This window comes from Sceloporus occidentalis, unplaced genomic scaffold (genome assembly GCF_023333645.1).
Source record: "Sceloporus occidentalis isolate IW3139 unplaced genomic scaffold, rSceOcc1.0.p SCAF_5, whole genome shotgun sequence".
In the NCBI taxonomy this organism is placed as follows: domain Eukaryota; kingdom Metazoa; phylum Chordata; class Lepidosauria; order Squamata; family Phrynosomatidae; genus Sceloporus; species Sceloporus occidentalis.
The window spans coordinates 56,027,152-56,042,319 of NW_028316985.1; the positions used below are offsets into that span (position 1 = coordinate 56,027,152).

Genomic DNA, 15,168 nt, shown 5'->3' on the forward strand with positions numbered 1-15,168 from the left:
CAGGGGCTGGTTATTTAAAGAATAACTAAACCCATTCTGTCAACATCATAAAAAATATCTTACACCTGAACAATAAATCAGTATGCAAAGAGATCTTGTAGTACCTTAATGACTGTGTGAAAGGAGCTGCAGCATAAGCTTTGTATACTTGGTCTACTTCCTCAAATGCAACAACTTATTTCGCATGGATAGTTTCAAAGATGTTATAAGATCTTTGACATATTCAAGACTAACACAGCTATGTCTCTGAATTCTGAACAACAGATAACAGTAAATATTCGGGGGGGTTTTCTGCATTGCCCTATGTAATGATCATAGGCTACTGATACTGAGCTGTCTTTAGTAATAATAATATTCATAGAGAAACATGATTCCAGAGTTTGCAGAATTCACACAGTGCATTTAAATGTTTCAGACATCACAAGACTCTAGTTTAACTTTTATTAAGATGAAATTCTACATTAAAAATTTTCCAGAACACAAAAACAAACACAAATTCTGAAAGTCATTTAACAATGTATTTCTCAGTCATAAATTACAACTGCTATTACATCTGATAATCCTCTTCCCTTCGCTACAAATGGAACAATATAGCTTTCATCTGTACATAAGACCATTTTGTTGAATTACAAGAATATGTAGTGCAATTTGCACAAAAGTAGAAGCCTTGGACCCATTTTTATTTTTTCAAAATAAATATCAAGTGACTAGGATTTAGAATCAATCAGAAGATAATGTAGATTTATGGAAGTTCATGCAAGCACCAGAAGTTTAGTAGTTACAGCTCTTCCTTGTAATATCCAAGTTTTGCCAATGACATCTCCTTCCTCAGCTGCATTACTTCCCAAAACATTTGATCCACTGCACAAAAGAAAAACATACAAAAATAACATGATTTTTTTAAAAAAAACTCTCAACGACATATATGTATTTAAAAATATCCTTTCCCTTTCACAAGGTACAAAAATTACTAATTTCCACATAGAGGTGATATCATCTAGACATTCGAGAAAGTACCGTTGGCTATTTGTAATTTAAACATGTCAGAGAATATCTATTGTGCATCCAGAACAGAAACATTCTTTACTTTGAATGTTTAGATATTTAAAATGGTGTGTTTGAAAATAATGCACCCATTGGCAGCAGTCAAAAGGAATTTGTTCTGATGCAAATGGCTAATGCATTTTGCATTAGGAAAACATTAACTATTGGCCTCTTACATTTCCTTTGCATGCCAGTTAGCTTTTTGGTGATGGTGGTTGTTTTGGCCAACATAACACCGCATTCTAAAGACTAATTTTTACTACTAATTTATTGCTTGGTGGCAGAGGGGAAAAAATTAACTGATGATTCAACTCCATTAGATGATCTACAGCAGGAGTGGGCAACTGCAATGGGACTAGAGGTCAAATCATTGTTCCCGCAGTGGGAGCCACCATCCAATTTTTCGGCCACAGATTGACTGGAAATTGTAACATTAATTCTGACTGTGACTTCCCAATTTGCTCAACCAATTTTGGGACTCAGTGGCTGCGGGGAAATGGTAACAGTTACTATTTTGTCTTGGGGCAGTGCAGCGTTTGTCTTCTGGAGGCCAATTTTTCACCTGGAAAAATGATGTGGAGCTCTGGGAGGTCAGGAGGGACATGGTAGGCATAAAAAGGGATTTGGACCCACTATGTCCCCATCTTGTTTATAGTAAAAATAATTGTTTTTATGTGCTACTGTCCTGCTTTAAAAGTGATCCCTCCCAATTTCACACCATGGCTATAAAACACAATTTATTGAATTTTTCATTCAACTTTACAGAAGAAACTAAAATAATGTAATAACTGTGCATTCACCTCTGAAGGATTTATTACTTTAAAATCAACAAAATGTATTTATTTTTAGTGACTAAAGGTTAAAAACTACAAGTCTGTCCTCTGCATCATTTAGCTTTGTCTAGGACAACATGCTTGCATACTCTAAAGTTAGATTTCACTTCATATTAAAGTTTTAACAGTCCTTCAGAAGAAGGGTTTTTACACTGAAAAATAAGATTAGACAGTTTCTGAAATCGAAATGTAACAATGAAAGAACCTAGAAGGCCATGAAGCCTAAGCACAGGCAGCAACAAAGCTAAGTTCACACTACCAGAATGGCACAAAAAGAGAGTAGCTACATTACATATCATTCATTAATGTTCTTATAATTTAAAATTGAACTGAAATATGTTGCCCAGTGCAGTCTCTAGAATTTTTTTTAAATGTCAGAGAAAAGTGTGTTGAAGGGCTGGGGTTATATCTCAAGTCACCTTTGTAGATATAGAAAAGTATTATACAGTTGGGGGAAAGGGATAGTTTTAACAATTAAAGCCAGCATTCAACTTCCTTGTATAAAAGTTGAGTGCTGGCTTTAATTATTAAAACTATCTCTTTTCTCCAACTGTATGATACTTTTCCACATCCACAAAGGTGACTTGAGATATAATCCCAGCCTTTCAACTCTTTATATACATTAACTTCCATCAGCCAAAGTTGTCTTGATATAGTGATCAGGGACAATGAGATCTATAGCACATCCTCTGGAGAGGCATGAGTTCCCTTGCACTGCTGGAAAACACTACTGCCCCAAAATGTTTGTTTATATAAATGAAGAATCTGTTATGAAAGTGTTATCAATAAGCAGGCAGCCATTTCTAGTCAGGAATGTCTCATCTATCAACAGAACCTGAACTTTCTTGCATTAATGTCAATACATTCAATATTTATTTGTACTAGACACAAGTCTTCACTTACCATCTTGCTGCTTCACAAGCCCCTGCTGAATATACCGAATGTATGTGAAAAAGTTACATACAGATGTGATCTGCACAAAAAGAGAGAAGCGTAAGAATTACAATTGAACATATTTGATTCAATGCACTACTCACTTCCATGAAACATGAGATGTACAAAAGCACTGGGAAGCCTAATACTTACCCTGTATCTACAGAAGGGAGAAATATAGTAATAGTTGCTCGAGTCTCCCAACTTGATTCTATGCTTGCATGTTTTACTTTGTCCACTGAGAGCACATTTCCTGAATTAACAGAACAGTTTGAAAAAGTATTTCAGAATTTAATGTACAGGAAAACTGAAGTACAGTTACTTACAACTGGACCAAAAAAAAAAAAATGTTCTCATTTCACACAAAAGGGGATGCCCACCACTATGGCCAATGTTAAAAGGGATAATACAATTTCATGGAAGGGATTTAGGCTACCTTTCATTACTAGAGAGTGTGATGGCCATATATTGGTCCACTGCATCATATTTCTTCCATATTCATTGGCCTCAGATGGACTGAGTATAACATATCGACAACAGAGGTAAGAATACCCAATAGTGCTTTTAATTGAAAGTGAATGATTAGAAATATGTTTTGCCTTTCAAATTTTAAATACCTAATTAGTTTTCACATGTACAGACTGTAATAATTCTTTTCTGGCCTTATTAAAAAAAACTAATGTCATAATTACACGCATGTTTATAAAAGTACAGTTTATATTAAGAAATTCAATTTATATATTATGTTAAGAAAATATATTAAGAAATTACAATTATCTTTCACTGCACTACAATATTGATATAATTATCAGCTCAGATCAAACTGGAACTATTTTTAAGTAAGTTATTTCTCACATTTATATGCCATTCTTCCTTAAAGGAATTAAGGACAGTTTACAAGTCTATGCCTTGGGCAACACAAATGTGTCACACATCATCCATGTCCAACTGCTATCAAATCAGCTGCCATTGGATCCACCATGCCTGGATTAAGAAATTACCCCTGTGTCTTTGCTACAAAACAAACAAGGCTTTGCTAGAGGGAAAGGATTCCTACTGAACATCTTGTGAGGCACCTATGGGGTTTCTAGCTTGGAGCAAGCCTTTACACCTATTACTTGATAGACAGTTAGGAATTAATCCACTATTTTCAAATGTAGTTATATGTCAGTTGAATGACAGAACGCCTCCAGTGTAAACATACTTTGGTCCTCCACATTCAACTGCAGAAGCTTTCACAAATCGAACAGGTTGTAGGCCAACAGGTTCAATGCTTAAGGTATTGTTTTCCACAGCTTCCAGGACAGCAGATGCCAACTGAAAACAAAAGAAAGAGTAGCTGCTTCAATTCTAACCACAGTTAAGGCTTTCCACAACTATTTGTTTGTTTGTTTGTTTTATATGCTGCCTTTCTGCCAAATTGGACACAAGGCAGCTCAAAAAATGCTTAAAAACAATAAAATGTACAATTTTAAAGTACAATTAAAATAACACATTCATATAATAAGTCAAAAATGTAAAATTCCTGAAAATACTGGGTTAAAAATATAAAATCATAAAACTATAAGATTACCAAATATACCTAGAAATGTGTGCATACACACACACACACACACACACAAACCTATGCACCCACATAAACTCAGGTCTACCTCCTCTGGAGGGTAAAAACAGACTTACTAGACAGGATCTGAGATAAGACAACTGGTGTCATGTGGTGCTGAAGAATATATCCTTGTAAGATTCAAATTCCGCCATAAACTCAAAAGAGTTTTCTGTCATTATCCTAGTTTCTCTCTCCCTTCCCCTGTTCATTTCACTGGCATATTAAGTCTTGATTTATTTTATAGCATAGTTTTAAAAGAATGTCTGACATGAGCTATTGAGCAGTTAATAAAGTGGAAAACGAGACACACATAATGAAAGAAGACATGCTAATTCAAAAGGATCTCAAAGAGAATGCCTTTCGTCTACTCAAAATCCTTAGTATACACATATTACCAGGGGCACACAGATACACACTTGAAGAAACTGAGTTACAAGATTACAGTGTCCAGACAATAATCAAGTCCAGACTCAAAATCTGTCATTTTTATGAGAAGCTCATAAAAATGGAAGCTAGACTGAAAATGGGCAGATGAAGAAAGGCAGGTGAGCAGATATTTGCTTAAAAAACCAATCAGGAATGAGCTACAAATGAGTCAGGTAACAGCTGAATCCACAGTAACAATACACTTGGAAGGCACATTCTTTTTAAAAGAGACTTACACAGTCTATGAATTAATTATAAGCAGCAGGAAAGAGAGGACTTTCTGGTATATGAAGAGGGGTTGGCAACATCCTAGATACAATGCAATGACAAGGCAGACACCACCACCCCGTGTTCATCAAATTACCACTTTATTCTAGGATTTACGTGTCTGACCTAATTTACTGATTTGTGCCTGTACACAAAGCATATGAGCAGCTGATTACAGGAACAGGGTGGTTCTTGCTATCCCATGGCTACGTCTTATGATTCTCCGATAACGCAAGAACTGAGGCAACATGGAAGAAGATAGGATCATATGAGACCAGTCACAGTGGATCAGGTGAGAAAGATATTAGAACAATTCTTCTGTGTGACTCTACCCTTCCCCAAACACTCCTGGCCATCGCATCTACTTGAGATGACAGCTGTAGTGATGAGGCCAGCAGTACTTCCAAACTGCAAACTTTGTCCTTTAGGGGAAGTGTGACCCCATCCAGGATAGTTTGGAACCTCACCTCAGGACATGAGGTAGTCATGGTGAGCTGGCCCTCCCTGGTGCAATGATAATCAATTTATATAACAATATGCAATTTCAAAACGTTACCTCACTTTTGGAGAAGGTTAAACATGGAAAGATATCTTCCTGATAGATTTTATCTAGGAAAGGGCATTTCCGGTCCATAGTGGGATCGTCCTTCCAGGATCTGAATTCATTATATAGGGCTAAGTCAGCCTAACAGTTAAACAAAACAAAACAATTGAATAGGCTATGCAGGAGTTGAATATATTATAATCACTATTCATGGCATCTTGGATGGAGCATTTTCATAATTTTTAATTGACAATACAGCCAGAGTTCACAAGTGCTTCACCCTTTGCTGATTTACATATACTTAAAAAATCCTTCCAAGAGTTATTTAACTCTGCTACATTGTGCCTTAGCTTCAAGGCACCATGCTGTAGAGACTATATTGTTCTATTGTACAATCACAGGCTAAGATATTAATTGTTTGCCAACTTCCGCCCTTTTGTCTCCTAATCACAGCACAGACTGTGCAACCAATTTCCAAAAATAAAGTGGAGGTATTTTTACTTTAATTATTTTCTTTGTGCATGCAGAGGGAAACAATTGGGAACTCACACCAGGATTTAATTTCTCAAAGTTTCTAATGACAGGAAACATTTTGGTTCACATGTTTCATGCCAAGCGGGAAAGGAGGGAGGAAGGCAGCAACTAAACCAGTGTCAGCTCCCAAAGATATACAGTAATACATTATAAATTTACTTCATACTTTTCTTAAACATCACAAATATCTTTCCTTCTAGTGCTTACATGGCCAAATCTGCAACACATGCACACTGTACAAACACACACAAGTACGTTGTTCTCCCCTACTCCCCTACATCAAGGATGGGGAAAGGATGACTCACATTCAGCCCCCAGGGCCGTTTTTGTGGCCCACATAGGTTAAAAAAATGTTCCAAAATGTCCTTTTTTCTTTTTCTTTACAATCAAATCCCCCCTCCCTTTCTATCTCTCCTTCAGAACTAAGTTTGTCCACCTTAATTTGACAATACTTTTCTTCAATTTAATTACATTAATTCATTGTTATTCTACATTTTTCTATGAGTATTTATATTCTTTTAATTTGACTGCAGGTTTCATTTCTTTCTTTTTCTGTTGCATACATGTAGCATCCATATATTCCTAAAATCCTATCTATATATATTTGCAATGTCTATTCTCCACTCTTCATTATCTTTTAACCTTGTCTTTAAATTCCTTTTTCCCATTCGTTCTCCTTTATCTTTTCATTAACCTGTAAGACCTATAATTGCTAATTCACCCTCATTTTCTCTCCATTATCTTATCACATCTTTCCATTCCCTTTTATAGTTATTTAAGAATTAATATGTCAGCTTATCTATTTCATCGTGTCATATATTTTTAATAGACATTCTTTAGTTGTAGGTGTGTTTTTTGCTTTCCATTTCTGGACAAAAGTTGTTCTTCTTGTCCATATCATGTATAGTATTAATTTTGCATTCCCTCCAGCTTGTTTTTTTAAATCATATTTAATAAATATATATGTACACAACTGATTATTGTAAATAGATAACATAACATCCTTTTCTCTTTTTTTGTCACCAAAAAGTATTTTTTTAAAAATCCTTAATTCTATACTGCACTAGAAGGGAATACATGGGTGAGCATTTGTCCCATGTTTTCGAGCACCCAGGCCATTTTAATCCCAGAGGAGGCCTTTCTAAAGAAGAACAAGAGGTAGTAGTAGTGTGAAAAGGAAGCGATTTCCAAATAACTCCCTGCTGTTAAAACAAAACAAAAAAGATCCTCTCCTCACCCTAACATTGCCCAGAGAGTCTGAAACAAAGCAAAAATGCCCCACACACCACTGAGAGATTATTTGGGAGCATTTTGCATTGGGGAGGGGAAAGTTGGCCTATGTCCCAGGCCTTGTGGACTTCATGCAACCCACAGCTTGCATTTTGCCAATCCCTGTACTAAAGTAAAGAAAGGAAAGTTATTTCTACAAATCTGACCTTAGGATTATTCAACTGGATAACGCAAACAAAGGTGTAAAAACCACTAGAATGAGCAGAAAAGTCTATGATGAGACACTTTTAGACAAAATTTGTATGTATTTGAAGAAAAGTTTATTTGGCCACTTCTTCAACTGAGAGAATAGCTATTTGAAGGAGAAACACACCCACATACACTACATGTTACTGTCTTATAACAGCTTCTCAGTAAGAAAGTTTTAATGAGTTCTTTACAGTTTTAATGCACACCTATAATGCCTAGAGTTTTTATTCAACCCCTTAAATACCTCTTTGCAGTCTTTTACAATTGGTTGCATCACTGCAAGATCCTGGTTGTTGACACCCATTGCACTGCTTGTACTCTTATTCCTTGTGTGACCTTTTTTGAATGGTGTTTTCCCACCAGACTGAAGCTCTTTTGTTGGCGAGGTTGGTGAAGTGGATAGTACCAATGTTTTCAGAGCTGCTACTTCAGCTTGAAGAACATCAATCTAAATAAACATATTAAAAAATAAATAAACCAGACTCGCAGCCTACACAGAATGTATAGGGAAGAATGTAGACATTTTTACTGCAATTCCTTTTTTAGGAAGAACATTTCTTATTATATTGCCACTGAAATTATAGTGGATGGTGTGAGGAATCAATAGAGTGATAAACTTCAGAATTCACAGCAAACATGACTCAAAGCATCAAAGACATGCAACCCAAGAGACCCATGATTTCTCTACACTTGTAGCAAGTGAGAGGCAAGGGTACTGATTTAGATCTCCATATCCTCATTAACAATATTTTGAGTGTGTTCACATATGACCCAACAGGAAAAAAATATAGGCATTTGGAGTTTCTTACATAAAATCTCAGTGAACAAATAGCTCCAAGGACTGGGGAACCATCACATAATCTTTATTAAAAGCTATAATGTATGGCATTATGTAGATAAGCCAATGACAGGGAACTACACCCTTTTCTGTCATTCCTGCCATTGGCTGCCTTCAAACAATTCCACTTCTGTATTCAATAAGAGCTGGTGCAAAACTCATTTGCACTCTCAAAAGTTTCCTCTGCTGCTTCCTTAAAAATTTTTGCAGTGTAAGATGAGGGAAATAATGCACCTAGTCATCACTGTTTTGGTTACAAAAAGCAACCCTCCTTTCAGAATTATAAAGTAAATTCCACTGAGCATTGTGGGGAAAGTGTCAAGTTGTCTACAATTTTCTGAGGGAACACCACTATAACCAACTCACTATCACTGCAGAGATTCCAAGCTACAGCAATCAAAGCTTTTATAAAAGACTGAATCAATGATAAAACAGACAAATTTGTGGTACACCTTAACCTTAGATCACCTGTAAGAACATACAGTAACATCCCACAATACAATAAATCTGAAGACAGCTCTGCTAGATCAGATTCAAAGCCTATCAATCCAGTATTCTGTTCCCAGAGTAGTCAACAAGATGTCTATGGAAATCCCACAAGCAAGAAATACTTCACTCATATTTCTTGGAAACTGCTATTGAGAAGCATATTGCTTCCTACTCTGGAAGTGATATATAATAGCCATAGATAGTCTTATCTTCCGATGGGGTGGTTCCACCACCAACTTTCTTTAAGTGAAGCTCACCAAAAGAGCTGGTGAAATTCTCAGAGGTGAAATTGCAAAACAACATTCCGGTTTTCTAACCATTAACCAGATATTATGAAGAGCCTCAGTTACAGACCAGTGATCCAATGAAAGTTTACAAAGAACAAGGTCATCACCTCTTCTCATCATTCCTTTCCTAGATGCAAGCATGCTTCCCTAATCTATTCAGTAACCCCTGTCCCATGCGAAAAACCAGTAAGTTAATATCTAGAACAAAACCAGCATTCCATATTCTTTAGAAGCTTCCCAGTTGTCACCTACAACCATCCAAACTGTCCCCTTTCCTCAGCAAAGAAATGTCACTTGTAAATAATAAAATTTGCAAATGTCAAAGCCACAAATGTGAAGGGACAACTGTATTCTGTAGTATTCTAGTATTATGGACTACAAAAGGCGTGTACTCTCCCCAGTTTATCATTAAAGTTCAAAAACTAATTCTAGTGTTAGGGGACAAGGAACATTTTAGCTAACACTGAAAGTCTGATTCAGAATAGATTAAGGAAGCCAACAGAACAGATCCAATGAACTGGACAGTGTGAATGTAGCCTTTGCCAAAAGCACATCTGCCAGAATCTATGCATATCACTGAACAAACATGCACATATGCTACAAAAATGGCAATCTTTAATTCACAACAAAATTCTTAAGAGCCAGGTACAGTGGTATTCAACATGATTTTGTTTCTGAAAATGAAAATTGAGGAAATGATGAAATGTGTTTTAACAAATGACTCTTTCCCTTCAGAACACTTTCCTAACTGTTTTTCAAAACTTCCTGAGGAGTTTGCACTTAAGGAGGGTTGTTTCCCAATAAATGCAAAGAGGGGGAGAGGAAGAGAGCATCAGTTAGCATGTTGCAAAATGTACCCAAAACATACACATGATTAACAGATAGCCAGAACTCACTTTTCCTTGTGCTTCTTTCAGTTGTTTTTCTGCTGCTGCTTGCTTTATGTTAGCTTCTCTTACCATTTTATGTGCTTCCTGTAAGAACAAATGCTCATGTGGTATAAATGCTTCACACAGGCTACACCCTGTTTAAAGATATTAACATGCAAAAATATTTGCCCACCTTTACAAACAATATACGGGCAAAAAAAATTTTTGCAGCGGTTTTATCAAAATTCAGTGGCAGCTAGTGGTTCCCATATGAGTAAGGTTTTGAATCCACTCTGGGTTTTACACTTAAATTTAAAGGTGCTATCCAAGGTACTGGTCCTGTTTGGGGTTGTAGTTCAGCACCATGGACAAGCCCTGAAAAATGTGAACTGAAACCCAGAGCACATTTACCACCCCACAGACATGGAAGTCATCTCTAGCAAACTTACAAATTACTTCTACACTGCTTTTTAAAGTCTTTGGTACCCTGCCAGGAGAGTTGTCCATGCCTTTAAGATAAACAAAGCACTGAATGGAATGATAGTCATGTTTCTGAGGTACAAGCAATCACATTGTAGTGTGGTTGCCACATGAAAGGACACAATGAAACTGCCACTCCAAAAGGGAAGTCAGCCTAAGGAGCAAAACTTGGGCAATTCCACCAGTATCTTCACAAACCTTTGCAGTCTGTGCATGCACGCATACATTCTCATGTGGGTGAATCACCCCAACATACTCAGGCAGTAATTTCCTTTTTATTATTAAAATTTTTCAAGAATAAGTTGCTTCCCAAACTTTTCCATTTTGAAGTCAACACTTGAGTACTTCATGAAACAGCCACCCCAGCCCAGAAGTATGTTACAACAAAGTCTTCAAACCAACCTCAAACAAACTAGCTGTAAGTTCTTCCAGTTCCTGTCCAAGTTGGTCACGCACTTTAGAAAGCCTTTCACATTCTTCATCTTTGAGTTTCAGCTCCTATGGAAAATTTAGCATTCATGTTGACACTCAAAATTTAAATCTAGTGGAAAAGCGAGCAAACTGGACACAATGGGCAGCTATGCATATGTGCCTGCCTTGTCAGATGCTAAGTGGACAACAGAAGAGATCAGACAATTTCTTTTTTAAATGAAAATGAGCAAGGAGAGCAAAGGATCTGGTAACCCTGCACTGCTCTTCTTCTCTTAAAGTTGTTTTCTCCCCACCTAGCTCTAGAAACAGGGAGAGTTAGAAGAGAAACTGTCTCAGTGCCTTAGATACAGCAAGGTAGGATAGGGGAGGTTATAGCCCCCATCAGCCATGTGCTCCATTTCACAGAAAGGGGGGGGGGGAGCTCATCAGATTTTTTATGTCAGGGATATAGACCACATGGCCTTCCAGATGTTGTACACAGCTACTCCTATCAGCCCTCACAAGCAGAGACAACACTGAAGGATTATGAGAAATACAGTCCACCATCTGGTGAGCCACCACTCCCCATTCCTGCTTTATGTGAATGGTGCAGACACATGAATAAATATATACATGGCTACCCCATCCGATTATGTTTAGTATACTAAATACAGCTCACCAGAGTCTTTAATTTGACTGATGCATTGTCATTAGCTCCAGCTTGGCCAAATGCACCTCTACCCTTTGACTGCCCCCACCCATATTCCAGATGGGAAGCACTGACTAGCAATGGGTGACTCATTGCAATGATCCAATAATTATAGGAATATTTACTACACAGATTAAATGCCACAACAACACCCATTTATGCTACTGCCATACCTCAGACATGCATGGTGCCCTGAAGTGGAAAGACAACAGAAAACAAAGAAAATCCTAGATACAATGGCAGATAAGAACATAGGAAGTTGACCAATCCAGTCCATTGATCTATTTAAGTCCCTAGCATCAACACTGATGGCAAGTGGCTCTCCAGGAATTGCAGTCATTTCCCTTGCCCACAATATTTAAATTGTGTTGAAGAAAAAGAAAAGGTTTAGGGCCAAAATCTGTAGAATGAGAAAAGAATAATAGTAATAATAATAATAATAATAAAATTTATTTATATACCGCCCAATCACTGGGAATCCAAGTGGTTAAGAGAAGGCAAGATGTTGATTGGGCTACAATCACAGGGTGCTGTATTTTCAACAGGATGCTGTATTGCTCATAGGCTAATGTACAGTTGTAAAAATTGTTATTGTTGAGTTGGTTGCACTGATTTAAATACAAGTGTAGTAGCTGTGATCCCTGTGAGTGGGCAGATAAGTTCTTCACAACATCATGGCTGAACATTGACATCCAGCAGCATAAGAAAGGTTATGTTCAGCAGACCCTGCTAAATGGCTTACACTTTAGTCTAGTAGTTTAGATAGACAGAAGTGGCCAGGAACAAACTGGAAGAGTAAACCATCCTGTCAACAATTTGCTTATACTGCTCTCATATCTGTTAGGACAAACCACACCTGCACAATTGAGTTTCCTTTGTTTGGTTTTGCCTTTTATAACTCTGGAATCCAGCTTCCAATTGTCTCAGCCAAAGGAAACCACAGGAATCTGCAATGTCAGCCTAAGATGGTAGACATTATTTAGGAACCTGATTTTACCACTTGCTGAGTGGAGATGCTGGAATCCATCAATTAAAAGAATATGAGGCTTTCCTCTGCTGTAGACAATCTGCTGCATCAATTTACCACCAATAAAGTTTAGCTTATAGCAGTGACATGTATCAATTTTCAATATCAAAAAAATTATTGGGCTGACCTGAAATTCCAATCTTGAAATATACTTCAGAATAATAAATTATCAATAATTGTCTGCCTGTTTAAGTAATACTATTGTCTCATATAGAAACTGTAAGAATGACATGTTGATAGCCCAATCTAAAAATTACTTCTTCATTTTATATTCCATCTTTCTCTTCTGTGGTGCAAGAACAGACTACAAATTAAGAGCCAGAAGCTAGTTGGCTATACGCAGTATGTGAATGCATACATAGAGTATGTGAAAGTGTTAACCAAAATTCCATTAACCAGTGCTAAAGATCTGTGTCAACAAAGGCATGACAAATACACAGCACTAGAGGGCAGCCAACATGTAGAAGAAAAGTAAAACAAGGACCTCAGGTTCACAGAACAGAAAGGTGACGTTTCTATAAGGTGAAAAAGATACATCCAGAGCAAGGAAAGCAACAACACAAAAACAACACTGCTTAGAATTTCTATAACATCTCAGAAGGATTACAAAGACCTCTACAGATATTGCAATTCAGCAAAACTGCAATATAGAAAAGATTTAATTTTGAAATCAATCAGAACTGAGAAGCCAGTGCCAAGACCACTACTTCTGCATAGCCTCATTTACAGGAACAGGGTAACTCTGGGGTAAGCAGCTTCAAGCTACTAATGAGAATAATCTTGATTTAACAGCAACACTGTTGTGGCAAAAAGAAAAAAAAATAGAAGGGTTGTTTCTTCTCTTTCACGTATGTCTGTAAGATCTCAATGTCTGTAGACTGTGTGCAACATTTTTATAGGCTGATTATATGTGATCTAAAAGGGAGAGAAAAATCCAAGAAATGCTATGCAAGACTCACATTGATATTCAGGTGCTTTTCTAAACAAAAATCAGTTAATTTAACTGGATGCTATAGACACAAGACTACAGTATAGGAGAAACTTTACATCAAAGTACAAAGCACTATTTTTGCATCTCTGAAAAGAAAGAGATGGCCATATACTGAATAGGTATTTAAAATCACCACCACCAAGAAACAAGGAGAGGGGAACTTAACAGCAACTTCTTTAAAAACTGTTATAAAAAGTCAACTTTGCCAAATGCCCATTTGTAATATAACAGCAAAAGAGATTATGTTCACAATGACGTGGATACTCTGTGTTAGACGTATGCACTATGAAGAGAAATAAATAAATAAATCTTGTATAAATCAGGTGAACTGGCAAATATTCACAGTTGATATTACTTCAGCTGTATATCAGAAGGCAGAATAGAATAATAAAGTCCCATTTTAAGCACATTAATAACTATATTCATAACCTATTGTCCCATCCATTATGTTCACCAATGTTTTTCCTCTGAAGTTTCAAGTTGATTTTCATAGTCACCAAGACCTGGCCACTCTCATTCATTCCATTAGTGACTTCTAGATTCAAGTATTAGACTAATGATGTTGTATGCCTTCAAGCCATTTTCAAGTTATGGCAACACTAAGGTGAACCTATCACAAGTTTTCCTTTGCAAGATTTGTTCAGAGGGGGTTTGCCTTTATCTTTCACTTAGGCACAGAAAGTGTAAATTGCCCAAGGTCACCCAATGGGTTTCCATGGCTGAGCAGAGATTCAGTCCCTTGTTTCCAGAGTTGTAGTCCAGTGATCAAACCTACACCATGCTGGCTGTTATGTATTAGACCAGATTAGTTGAATAGACTTCCAGATTAGACTATTACAACTTCCTTAGAAGGTTATTAAGAAACATCAGTTAGTTCAAAAATCTGCCTCTTGATTTTATGGGAACAAGAGAGCAAATGATTTAAGCCAAAAGTATCTCAGAAAATATTTCCCGTATGCTTTAATCATGTGCTTTAAAATTTGGATAAAGCCATACTGAGGTGCATGATACATTATGCTTGGAGCCAAACCTTTTTTCATAGTTGTCCCTATGTTACAAATTTCCCTTTCTTCCTTTTGAAGGAAGAGAAACACATTCACATGCAGCAGCTTTAAAGAGCTTTTTAAACAGCTTCCAAAGGCTAAGACTTGAAGATCTATCTCCTTCTAATTTTAATCTTTCCTACTGAATGGAAGGTCTAGTTCTGCTGATTTTATTTTTTGTAGATGTTTTTGTTGGTCTGCAGCAGGCAAAGACCTTTTTGTTTACACAGGCCTTTGGCTGTACACTAGCCACTGCAGAGGGTCTTTCAATGCTGTACTTTCTCTTCACTATTATGTTTTAATTAATTTTAAAATTGTTATAAATTAATGTTTTTGACTCTTTATTATTAAAATTGTA

The 15,168-nt window shown here is 36.7% G+C and overlaps 1 protein-coding gene across 4 annotated transcripts in view; it reads right to left on the minus strand.

The window, feature by feature from the left end:
- Positions 1-429: 429 nt before the first annotated feature.
- Positions 430-15,168, minus strand: part of RAB3IP (RAB3A interacting protein) — a 36,667-nt gene continuing 21,928 nt past the window's right edge. For 2 of the 4 annotated variants that reach the window (XM_089524131.1, XM_089524132.1), the window contains 8 exons: positions 11,032-11,127; positions 10,177-10,254; positions 7,911-8,114; positions 5,666-5,794; positions 4,015-4,127; positions 2,964-3,063; positions 2,781-2,850; positions 430-861 (listed from right to left, as the gene is read on the minus strand). In XM_089524131.1, the coding sequence (XP_089380257.1) occupies positions 779-861; positions 2,781-2,850; positions 2,964-3,063; positions 4,015-4,127; positions 5,666-5,794; positions 7,911-8,114; positions 10,177-10,254; positions 11,032-11,127 (873 nt within the window). In that variant the 3' untranslated portion in view covers positions 430-778. Of the gene's footprint in view, positions 862-2,780; positions 2,851-2,963; positions 3,064-4,014; positions 4,128-5,665; positions 5,795-7,910; positions 8,115-10,176; positions 10,255-11,031; positions 11,128-11,922; positions 12,145-15,168 lie in introns of those variants that run through there. The other 2 variants (XM_089524134.1, XR_016281232.1) reach the window with 2 other exon arrangements.